Source organism: Euprymna scolopes, chromosome 18 (genome assembly GCF_053919585.1).
Source record: "Euprymna scolopes isolate OS-2025 chromosome 18, ASM5391958v1, whole genome shotgun sequence".
NCBI classification, from domain to species: domain Eukaryota; kingdom Metazoa; phylum Mollusca; class Cephalopoda; order Sepiida; family Sepiolidae; genus Euprymna; species Euprymna scolopes.
The window spans coordinates 43,837,254-43,848,466 of record NC_136499.1 but is presented as its reverse complement, the minus strand read 5'-3'; the positions used below and the strand labels follow the sequence as shown (position 1 = coordinate 43,848,466).

At 29.7% G+C, this 11,213-nt stretch overlaps 1 protein-coding gene across 2 annotated transcripts in view; it reads right to left on the bottom strand.

Moving 5' to 3' along the window:
• Positions 1-1,508: 1,508 nt before the first annotated feature.
• The window catches only part of LOC145297601 (uncharacterized), a 61,644-nt gene continuing 51,939 nt past the window's right edge, over positions 1,509-11,213 (bottom strand). The window contains exons 5-8 of one of the 2 annotated variants that reach the window (XM_080143658.1): positions 9,557-9,641; positions 6,808-6,942; positions 3,367-3,547; positions 1,509-2,083 (exon numbers count right to left, since the gene is read on the bottom strand). In XM_080143658.1, coding sequence (XP_079999784.1) covers positions 1,755-2,083; positions 3,367-3,547; positions 6,808-6,942; positions 9,557-9,641 — 730 coding nt within the window. In that variant the 3' untranslated portion in view covers positions 1,509-1,754. The remainder of the gene's footprint in view (positions 2,084-3,366; positions 3,548-6,807; positions 6,943-9,556; positions 9,642-11,213) is intronic. The other variant, XM_080143659.1, reaches the window with a different exon arrangement.

The following is an 11,213-nucleotide window of genomic DNA, read 5'->3' as shown; positions in this document are numbered from 1 at the left end:
GGCCATTGGGATGAAGATAATCTTGATAAATATGATATCAATAGTTCATCGTATTAGGGGAAATACATTTTATTATGATATAAAAAAAAATCTTTTTTTTTTTAATGCTTGATTTATTTTTTCCAAAAACTAATATTTCTCTATCAAGAAATGATGAAACTGATATAAATAATAAAACATCAATTCACAACTGATTAAACTTTGTTTGATTTCGTATATAAGGAAAAGAATTAAAAAAAAAAAAAAAAAAAAAAAAAAAAAAAAAAATGCATACTAATTGTACCTTCATAGAGTTAAGATGTTATGCCATTACTAAAGAATAATCATCCAAATCAACTGGCCAAGAATAATTTCTAACAAAGACTCCTAGAGTCGCATCGAAGCAGAACCATCAAAAAGACGACCAACGTGATTTGGGCATTTAATGAGACTGTCATCAGAAACATCTGCAGGTCAAACCTTTATAAGACCTATCATGACTAAAGATGACATGTCTCGACCAAGTGATAAAAGATATTAAATCTTCACCTTGAAAATAACATGACGAAAACCATTGATATCCTTGAAATAAAATGTTCCAACAGAAACGACAGAAGATCTGTTATTAACAGCATGATGTTAATCTGATTAGTTACTAAAAATTTAGTATAGTTCATATTTAATGAAAGTGAATTCACAAATCCTTTGAGAATTAAGTATTGTCAGAGTACATTCAAATTATTAATGAATTCACTAGAGGTGAAAAGATTATCACAGGAAAAAAAAAACTTGAACATGACTAGAAGAAAAATACGAAATAATATACATAGCTAAACAATCTTAGTTAACATAGGTTGACATTTCTTTTATGTTTATGGGTTATGAATATAATCAGAAATGTTGAAAGTCAAAAATAACTTTGAAATAATGGAGGGATACAAATAATATGTTGGCAGATTCAGCTAATTGAGGCATAGATAAATAAAGTTGAAAAGCTTCAAAAAGAGAAATCCTTTAACGAAAGAAAGACGTGGTGGTGAGAGGTGAATACACAAAAAAAAATATGAATTGGCTCTAATCGAGAAAAAAAAAAAAAAAAACTTTTAAAAGAATTTTAGATATAAAAAGCTTTTCAGAAATGTAATAGCTCCCAAGTGCTAAAACGTAAAAGGGGAAGATAAAATAAATAAAATTATATTATGACAAAAATAAAATAAATAAATGAAACAGCTTTAAAATGGGTAAATTCCTATTCTAGTTATGTAAATTATTTAGCTTGAACTAGGTTTTGGCAATATTCTCAAACAACTGTTATTTAAACAATATTTTAGTAAAAAATTAAAAAAAAATATATATATATATATATATATATATATATAAGGTGGAAAACGGTAATTTATAGCTAATGGTAATTGACTCATCTGTGAAACATGCTAAATTATCATTTACATGTAGAAAAATGATGCCCATGTCAAAGCCAAACTTTCAGTTATCGCACTTTCCAACTCACATCCTTTCACACTTAGTGATTTTTTTGTTCTGCAGAAAATCAAAGCACTAGGAAGTACCCCCCCCTCCATATTTTACACAAAAATAATTTAACATGTCACACACACAAATCAACTAACTATAAATTGTTTTTTTTATCTATTTCTTTGTTTTTGCTAAAATATGATTTCAAATAACAGTATGTTGTTTGAGAAAAGTTTTGAATCCCATTTCACTCCAAATAATTTATGTGGATAAAACAGGAATTGAACTTAAAATGCAAATTTTTAGGAAGCATTTGGTACGGAGCTGGCTGAAAGGGTAATCGGTTTATGAACACCCCCAATGATGGTTCCATTGGATGCTCCAACATCATTGGTCAGTGCCCCTTTTAGTTGTAACCTTTCCAAGTTTTTGGTAATCATATTTACAGCAGTGGTCAGTTTTTTATTCTTGGTTATAGATGAGACGGCAGTCAAAGACTTGTCAATTGGTTCATTAGGAAAAACCACAGAACAGTTGTTACCAGCTATCTGAAGTGCACACCAAGATGCTGTACGAGCTTTCCGAGTTAGCAAAGTCAGTTCCCGAATGCTCTCGGCCAGTACAAGTATATCTGTAATAAAAGACATATGATTTTTAACAGGTTTCAAATTATAATGTGAATAAAAAGTTAATTTTATTTATTTTAGTAGGTGTTTTTCTGGTCCTTATGTTACTTATGTATGTTTTTATTTAATATTTATAGAAATGAAACATGCCATAGCATGACATACCAAAAATATCTTTTTTAAAAATCATAAATTTAATTACTAAAATAAATCCAATATAATACATTTTCGTTTCTTCATAAGTCAGACATTTTTATCTTTATCTTCAAAATTCTTTGAAATTTGAAAAGTGTTTGAAAGCATTTAAACTGTCCAAAGTCATATTTGGCTTTAAAATTATTAGTAAATCATCACATAAGAAAAGATTCAATGTTTTGCAAGCCAATAATTGTATAAAGAGATTAAAGCATCATCTTAATAAAATTAGTGAGAGTTTTATACCACCTTGATTTAATTAATAATTAAATGACCAAACGATACCATATTAAGCTTTCAAAATCCTATTTTATTATTTCAATAATTTACTATTAAACTATGGCATGAAAAAGAATGCTTGTGCATTATAATTGCAAAAGAATTTTTTTTTTAACTCAATCATGAAAAGTGACAGAATAAAAAAAAAATCCACTCTCCAATAAAATTTATCAAATAATAGTTTTATCAGTTTCTTCTACTGTCAATTCTGTATAAACACCGGTTTTTACTTAACTTTCAATATTTAAAAATTAGAAAATGGTTGATCAAGAATTTACAATAACAATGTTTTTTTTTTTTTTTTGTAAACAAGCCGAGCATGTGGGGTCCCCTCTTGACGAGTGAAAAATTTACTTTCATCATGACTAATGTTTGTGCCAAAAAATATTTAAGAAGTGTTTGAGAAAAGTGCAAACAAAAAAACGGGAGTGAATTACTAAGTCCAATCCCTCCTTTGTTGGGGGACCAAAAATAGCTCTAGCAGATCTTCATCATTTTTCATGATTTTTAGAATCTTTACTAATTTTGACATGACACAATTATGCAATAGTTTTTACTTGAAATGAGTTTTTTTCATATCCAATTATAATGCACAAGCACACATAAAAAAAAAAAACAGACTCTTGAGCCCCAGGTAATGCCAGACAATGTATTAAGAAAATGTTGCCTACATAATGAAAGAGACTCAATAAAAAAAACATGCTCATAAATCTTGATAGATATATAAAAACTATGCAATATACCAAAACTATGTAAAATATGAATATAATTAAAGAAACAATTGTTAATGCAAAACTTAAGAAATATTGATTACCTTTCTCATCGTGGTGTCTTGGCATTCCGCTTTTATTCCTATTGGCAGCATTGATTATTTCTTCACTACGACAGGCTTGCACTTTCCGTATTCCCTCATACCATCTTTCTAAAGTCAAGTGAATATTAGGATGGTGTACAGCGTTCCTCAAGGTCTCCATTTTATCAATCAAAGTAATTACCTAAAAAGAAAAATTCAAATTATTACATTTAACTTTTAAATAGTTAAAGCTTTGCAATAAATAACTTTGTTTATTTATAACCGGAAAAAAAGAAAAAAAAAAAAAAAACTTGCTTGCCTTAACTTTCCGTAACAACTTAAAACATTTAAATAACAATCCACCTCTTAGTGACATTTGTTTAATAACGTGTTTTTATTTTGTTACGCTTATAGTTTTATAGATAAAAAGTCATTTCATTAGCTGAAGAAAATGAATAGGTAATGAGGGAATAATAAAACCAAGCAGCGAGAGTAATAAATTATTAACTATAAAAACAATCCTAAAATGTAAATCTATTGTAATTAGCTTAAGGAATGCAACATAAACGTTTTTGTATTGCTTACTTTCATTAGGTATATTTTTATACTAATATATACATTCATATACAGATATTCAATAAATAGTTTTACTATCTACATACATATGTTTCTGCCTTGTAACCAAGACTCCTCATTGTGGCTATATATATATATATATATATATATATATATATATATATATACATACATACATACACACACCACTAGTCACAGGATTCAAACACCGGACTAAATCCCTGCTGACTTCCATCCAAGGACTTTGCCCACATGACCACTGATATAATTCTATGGTAGAAAGGTAAACCATTAAAAATCCTAATATTTCCGTTCAGTCTCGCAAGACAAAAGATACTTCCTGTAGGGGCAGTTGCGAGGTTAATTGTGAGGCAAGGATTGCGCAATCCTCAAACACACCTCTCCTGAGTCGGCACTGTTTGAGTCCAGTGGCAAGAAGTTCAGGACGACGAGAAACAATGCTGAGATAAGCAGAGAGCATATACAATACCTGGAAGTCCCAAATGGTCACCCATTTAGTACTGAACAGGTTCAATGTTGCTTAATTTCAGTGATCCAGTGGGAACCGGTGTGTCAACGTGATTGTACCGTATAAAATACCTCTTAATATATTAATTGATGTCTAATATTTATTGTTAAAATTTAACAAAAATTGAAGGTATCTGAATTTTCAAAGAGATTCCACTATCCAGTTTGTATAAAACTAAATACATCCTCAAGTACTCAGCAATTGACAGCTGTATTTCAAAATTCACAATAATCAGTTAATTTTATACATAGAAATATACAAACATATAAACATAGCTAACTTGATAAAGAGACTAATTTCTTGTATTTAATTTTTGAACAAAAATGATTTCATCCATTTTACCTGCCTTTGTTTTTATTTAATAAAATAATGTTTTTTTTTTTATTTCACATAATCTCAATAATTTGTGACTACCGTTAAAAAAAGATAATGTGGCCTAACTTAAAGATATAATCTCCCTATTACTTAACCAAAATGGAGGAGGATAAACTGTGTAAATAGAATGAAGCCTAGTCACTGAAGAATGCTGTCACTCCTGAGAAGATGTGTCGAACAGTTTGACTGTCGATAATAAATGAGAGCTTTTTACAATATCAGAAAACTGAAACTTGTATTGAAAAAGAAAAAAAAAAAAAAAAACACAATTTATACTGAAACTGAATTTATTCAATATTAATTAAAAAAAGAAAGATGAGAATTAATTCAAAAGGGAAAAGTTGTTGTTTTGTAGAAACAACATACTGTACATTAACATTTGGTTATTTCATGGATTTAAAAGACTAAAATTTGTTTATTATTTACTTGAAAAATTACATTAAAAAAAAAAAAAAGGAAAAGGATTCGATTTATACTGAAACTGGACTTTATTCAATAGAAATTAAAAAGCAAAAACAAGAATTATGTATGTAAAATTATGTGTTTGAAGCAGGAGACAATCAAATACTGCAAAAACTGAATTTAGGGAATAAACAAGCAATAATTAAACAAACAAAACAAATTTTAAATTTAAATTTAATGCAAATTGTAAAACAAAAGTAAATGATAAATAATTTTTAATGAAAATGATTTAAATTAAAATAATTTAAATATAAAGTTACTGGTGTAGAAACGTATCTTTTTAAATCCAAATTAGAGAAAAATCTGTTAGAAGATTTAGTTAAAAATGGATTTCTAAATAGTAACATAATTATTTCAGCATGGTCTGTATTCTGCATAAATACCCAAAACTGATTAATAAATGAATTTTGTAAGTGTTATAAAACTTGTTGGTGCAAAAATCAAAACTATTTGAGAATAAAGTTTTAGCTTCGTTTATTTTTTATAGAAATTTTTGTGTTTCTTGACTCATACTTTTGAATAAGAATAAACCATACTTTTAAATATATTATAAAAAAAAAAAAAAAAATTTTTTTTAATCGTCCTGACAGAAATAATAAACTTGAAAAAAATTTTTATCCAAGAAATCTTTCAATAGAATTTAATGAATTTAAAAGAAATGAACATGTTATTGCAAAGTCAAGACTAAACATTTGCTATGTTTATTGACACTTGATATTGAAAAAGAAAGATCTTTCCAAAATATATGAATAATACTGTGAAAAACTATATTCATTGAGAGAACAGACTGGAAAAAATCTGTTAAAAATTATTTGTTTAACAGGTTTAAAAACTAAAAAAAAAAAAAATTAATTTTTAACTTTCTGACCAAAAATTCACTATTAAAATTTTTTTTAATCCTTATATGAAAATATATAGTTAAAAGAAAAATCAACGTTATGTTTTGTTGTATTATCAAGAAAAAGGATAGTAAAAAAATATCATTTGAAAATTATTTAAAAACGGATGCATTTTTTTTTATATAAAATGCAAGTCACATGTGAATTAGTAATCAAATACATTTAACAAATTTAAATTTTCACAGTATTTTCCTGTCAAAAAATACTCCTTCTTAAGTATACTTGACCAAATGTAAATTTATCTTTTAGGAAATAAAATACACTCATTTTTGGACCAGTCTTATGAACCCCCTTAGTAATTTCTTTTAGAGGTGGAACAGAAAATAACCATCCTTCATAATAGTCAGTACGGTGGGTCCATGGCTGTTGGGTTTCATCCTGAAATGTTAGCAGGTCATGTGATTTTTAGTGATATGATCTATTTACAAAAGTCACAAATAAGCTAAATTTTTGAAACCTATGGCACCTTCTGAAAGAAAAACAAAATGAGACTAAGCAAGGTCTGTCCCACATTAAACTTGATCCTATATCAAATCTGTTATGAATGGATCAAATCAGGTCACGGGTGTATCAAAATACTTGATAAGCGTTAATATTATTAGTGAAAGCATCAATACAAACCCGTGCTTGTTCTTTGAAAGAATCCACAACCAGCTTGTCAACACGTGTAGGATTGGATGGCAGAGCTGGAATAGCAATGTTGTTGGCACTGGATACTTTCCTTCCTGGGTTTTGTCGAGCAAGCTCGGCTTCAGTCTGAGGAATTTAAAAAAAAAAAAAAAAAAAAATTTTTTAATTATAACTCATCAAAAATGCAAATAGAATTTTCACGTAAAACTTAATATAATCCAGTGTTAAGTATAATGAATTGTAGTGAAATTTATGCTGATAATTGGTTAGATTTATTTTATCTTAAAACAAAGTCTAAATGCCATGGTAACTAGCAATTACACTAAAGAATAATGATTTTTATTAAGCTTTATCTAACACATGTTTGTAACTAATTTGTCAACTGAGTGACCACTATTTTTCTGTATAATATTGGGTATGCCAAACTGAGAAAATGGATAAAAACAATAAAATTTTCATAAAATTGAACTTACAATATTTTGGTTATATCTAGGAAATCAAATCCATATAAATAAAATAGATGTTTGTGTATGTGTGTGTGTGCAAATATTTAACTGATAAACTACTGGTCATATAACACTTAAATTAACAGAAAATAACAATCAAACACCAAGGATGGTTTATAACAAGTAAAATCTTTGTTTGGATGGATGAATAACATGTACAGACATATATCAGCAAGTTGAAATGCAAATTTATCATGTCTAGACTATTAGCCAGTATATGATGTAACTTTTGAATGCTATCTTACACACATTTATCCGCTATATTAAAATTTTACATGATGGAAGTAGCTGTTATTTTTCCTTCTAAATAAAAAGTACTACTCCTGCTCCCAGTCAACATCCGGAAGTATTCTGCATTATGGTCATATATGAGGTTCCACCCTAATTTTCTGGCTCATATACTTATACACATACCATAATCTTTCCTTTTCCCCCCCGAAACCAAAAGAATGATTTTTCCAGCCTCACATTTCACGATTTCATTGACTGACAACTATTCGTTCATTCTGGAATGAACGAACCCTCATTCAAAAAAGGACGCTCCAGAGATTAAAACAAACATGGCTTCCCTGATTAGATTAGGCAATCATTACAGATTAAATACCCCAATGACAAACTTATTATGACATCGAAACATTCATGAGCTAATACTGCTTTCATTTACATATTAAATATACCATACATGTTATCTTTTTATACACAGCTACGATAGCTTGAGACATATTTTGTGTTTAACAGCATACATATTGTTTTCTGACACAGGCTGATAGCCACTATTTCTTCTTCCTTTGTTCTCAAAAACTAATCTTCCACAATGATTACATGTGCTTCATTTTATAATTACATTTCATAAACATTGACCAACAGGAATAAACTGTTGCTTTAGTTTTACAGTAGATATACTTCTGTTTACGCGATTTAGTGGTGTCCACCAACCAAGTCCCTTTCAGTGGTGACAGGACTCAAGTTTGTATAAGGAAGTTATTTCGAGGGTTATAATGTTGTATGTTCATCGTGGCATAGTTGATAAACATGTTTCCTTCCTTTGCATCTTTTTTTACAACTTGCGTTGAATGTTTGATTCTGACCTCTTTGGCTAGGGTTCCAACAACTCACTGAGAGAAGTTGATAGATATAGATGAATTTTATTCTTTCTTTAGAATGCTATCATATATTATCCGATTTGAAAATAAAAATTATTTTGGGTCTCATTTATAGGATAGTGGAGCCTAATAGGTTAATGACAGATGCGTTTGGTTCCGTTTCTTTTTTTTGTTTTTTTAAACAAATTTTTAGTCCATTTTTTTTTTTAACATCTTTGCTGCTCACAATGTTAATTAATCCACTTTGAAAAATCAATCCATCCTATAGAAGAAAGAGTCATTCTTCAATTTGGTGGATGAAGTATAGAATTTTAACTTAATTTTCATAAAAATAAATTTCCAAATTGCAAACTTCAGTGAATAAAATTTAACTTTACAAAATATGCTTTTGATATACCATTGGATAAAGCAGAGTTTCCCCATTAATAATTAATAGAATTAATATAGATCTTATTTAATATCATAAATGTCTTCTTAATAAAAAAGATGGAAGTTTACATTTTTCCCCATTTTTGAATAACTTTTTTGTTAAGACAACACATGTATAAATATACCTCCTGCCTTCACACAACATGCTTGTAAAAATAACATCCTTCCTTGATACCTCTATCTTTACTTCCTTTGTTTTCCTTTTTCTCTGTCCCCTCTTTTTATTTGCCCCCTATTTTTGTTCTTTCTCTTTCTGAATAAACATTTACAAATTTTGTGCAAACTTTCCATGTTGCCTGTGACCGGGCAATTTCAAAACAAAGCCTTCATGTAATCTGGGCATAGATTCTGTATCACATGCATTTTAGATATATAGTTTATGTCTCATTTGAGATTGAACTCAACCTCTTGGTAGAATAGATTCTAGAATATCCCTTAAAAAAAAACACCTATACCTTCTTGGCAAGTTAGCCAGTAAAACAATCTAGGATGCTTTCTTTGGATTTATAAAACTAATGTTAAAATGGCATCAACAAAAATGAAAACAATTGAATGTAAAATGAAACAAAAATGAAAACATGTAAATAACAATAACTCATCGCATACAGTGAAATATTTTCTTTATATATAAAATATTTATACAACACAATTTTTTTTTATTACTACATGTAAACAGAGAAATATAAAAACAATATATTTCACCTTTTTGCGTTCTCTTTCAATTGCTTTGAACTGATCATAGCATTCCTCCAAACGCAGATGTAATTCATTGGATGGCCCATTTCTTCTGAAATCAAACAAATGCTATGAAAGAAGCAGAAAATTCATCCTAAACATATAGGGTTGCCATAAGTAGCAACATAATATTTTTTTTCAAAATAATAAATGTAACATGGAAGAAATATGCAACTGTAATATAGAAACTAACAAAAGTTTTTACAATATGAAAAATTTTTGTATTATTTGAACTGTTGTTCTCATCTTGGTTGTTTTTTCCACAACCAAGATGAGAACCATAGTCCAAACACAATCCAAATACAAAAAAATAATTATCAACTCTCATCTCAAAAAGATACATCATAAAACATGTTTATTAAAGTTTTATTTGATGTTCATAGATTTCAATACATTTTATTTTTTCAGGAACTGAGCAGCATATTTTAGTGCAAGACTCCAACAGCACTTAAGCAATGGCAACATGCATTTGTTCAACAATGCTCTAAAAATATGATTTCTGCTTTTGAATGACACATATATCAGGTTTACAAGAAATTTTTTGCAGTTTTTAACTGAAATTCAGATGAACATAGCTCAAACAAAAATTTAATCAAAATAAGCACCATCAGAATCAATGCATTTTTGATAATGCAAAACAAGTGTATTTATGCAAGTAACGTAAAAATTTTGCCTTCTGGTGACAATGATATCGTTTAGGTTTTTGAAGCATTTCTCATGCAGAAAGTTGTTGAGATGCTTGAAAAAGTGGTAGTTGGAAAGTGTGAGGTCTGGAGAGTATGATGGATGAGGCAGAGTTTCATAGCCTAATTCGCTCAACTTCTGTAAGGTTGGTTTAGTAATGTGCGATCGTGCAGAACTTTTTAAAAAAATTTTTTTTTTATTACATTTTCACCCAAAACAAGGCACATTGCCACTTTGGTGTAGGGGGCTACTATCAGGGGCAGGAACTACTGGGGCACTATGTAGGGATTTGGGCATTAAAATGTCAGTTCATGTTGCACTTGAACTTCTGCATGTCAGTACAGTTAGGGAAACAGGAACCTGGAATGGAATTCCAGAGTCTAGTGGTTCTGGGGAAGAAACTACTGGAGTAGAAAGATCTTTTACATCTAGGGATCTCTACTGTGTGGGGGTGGGATTTAGCTGCCTATCGGGTTTGTCGAGGGTGTCTACGTCGTGGGGGCACAAGTGTTTGCAGTTCGTCAGAGTATTCACCATTAAAATACTTGTAAAACAAGCAGAGGGATGCAACGTTTCGTCGATGGGACAGAGGCTGAAGCTTAGATGCCAGTTCAGGGCCTATCAGATTGGCGACTCTCTTTTGAACCTTGTCTAGGAGCGAGAGACTAGTAGCAGATGCACCAGCCCAAATGTGACAACAATACTCAATACATGGGCGAATGGTGGCCTTATAGAGGTACAGGATACTTTCAGGTGTCAGTAGTTTTCTAGCACGGTAGAGAGAGCCTACCTTTTTCGCAGCAGCCCTGGCAATGTTTTCAATATAATTGTTCCAGCTCATGTTTCCTGTGAACGTTAGGCCAAGCAGTTTGAAAGATGTACTCTCAGACAGGGAGTCACTGGCCATTGCTATTGATGGCAGAGAAGGTTTCTTGTAATT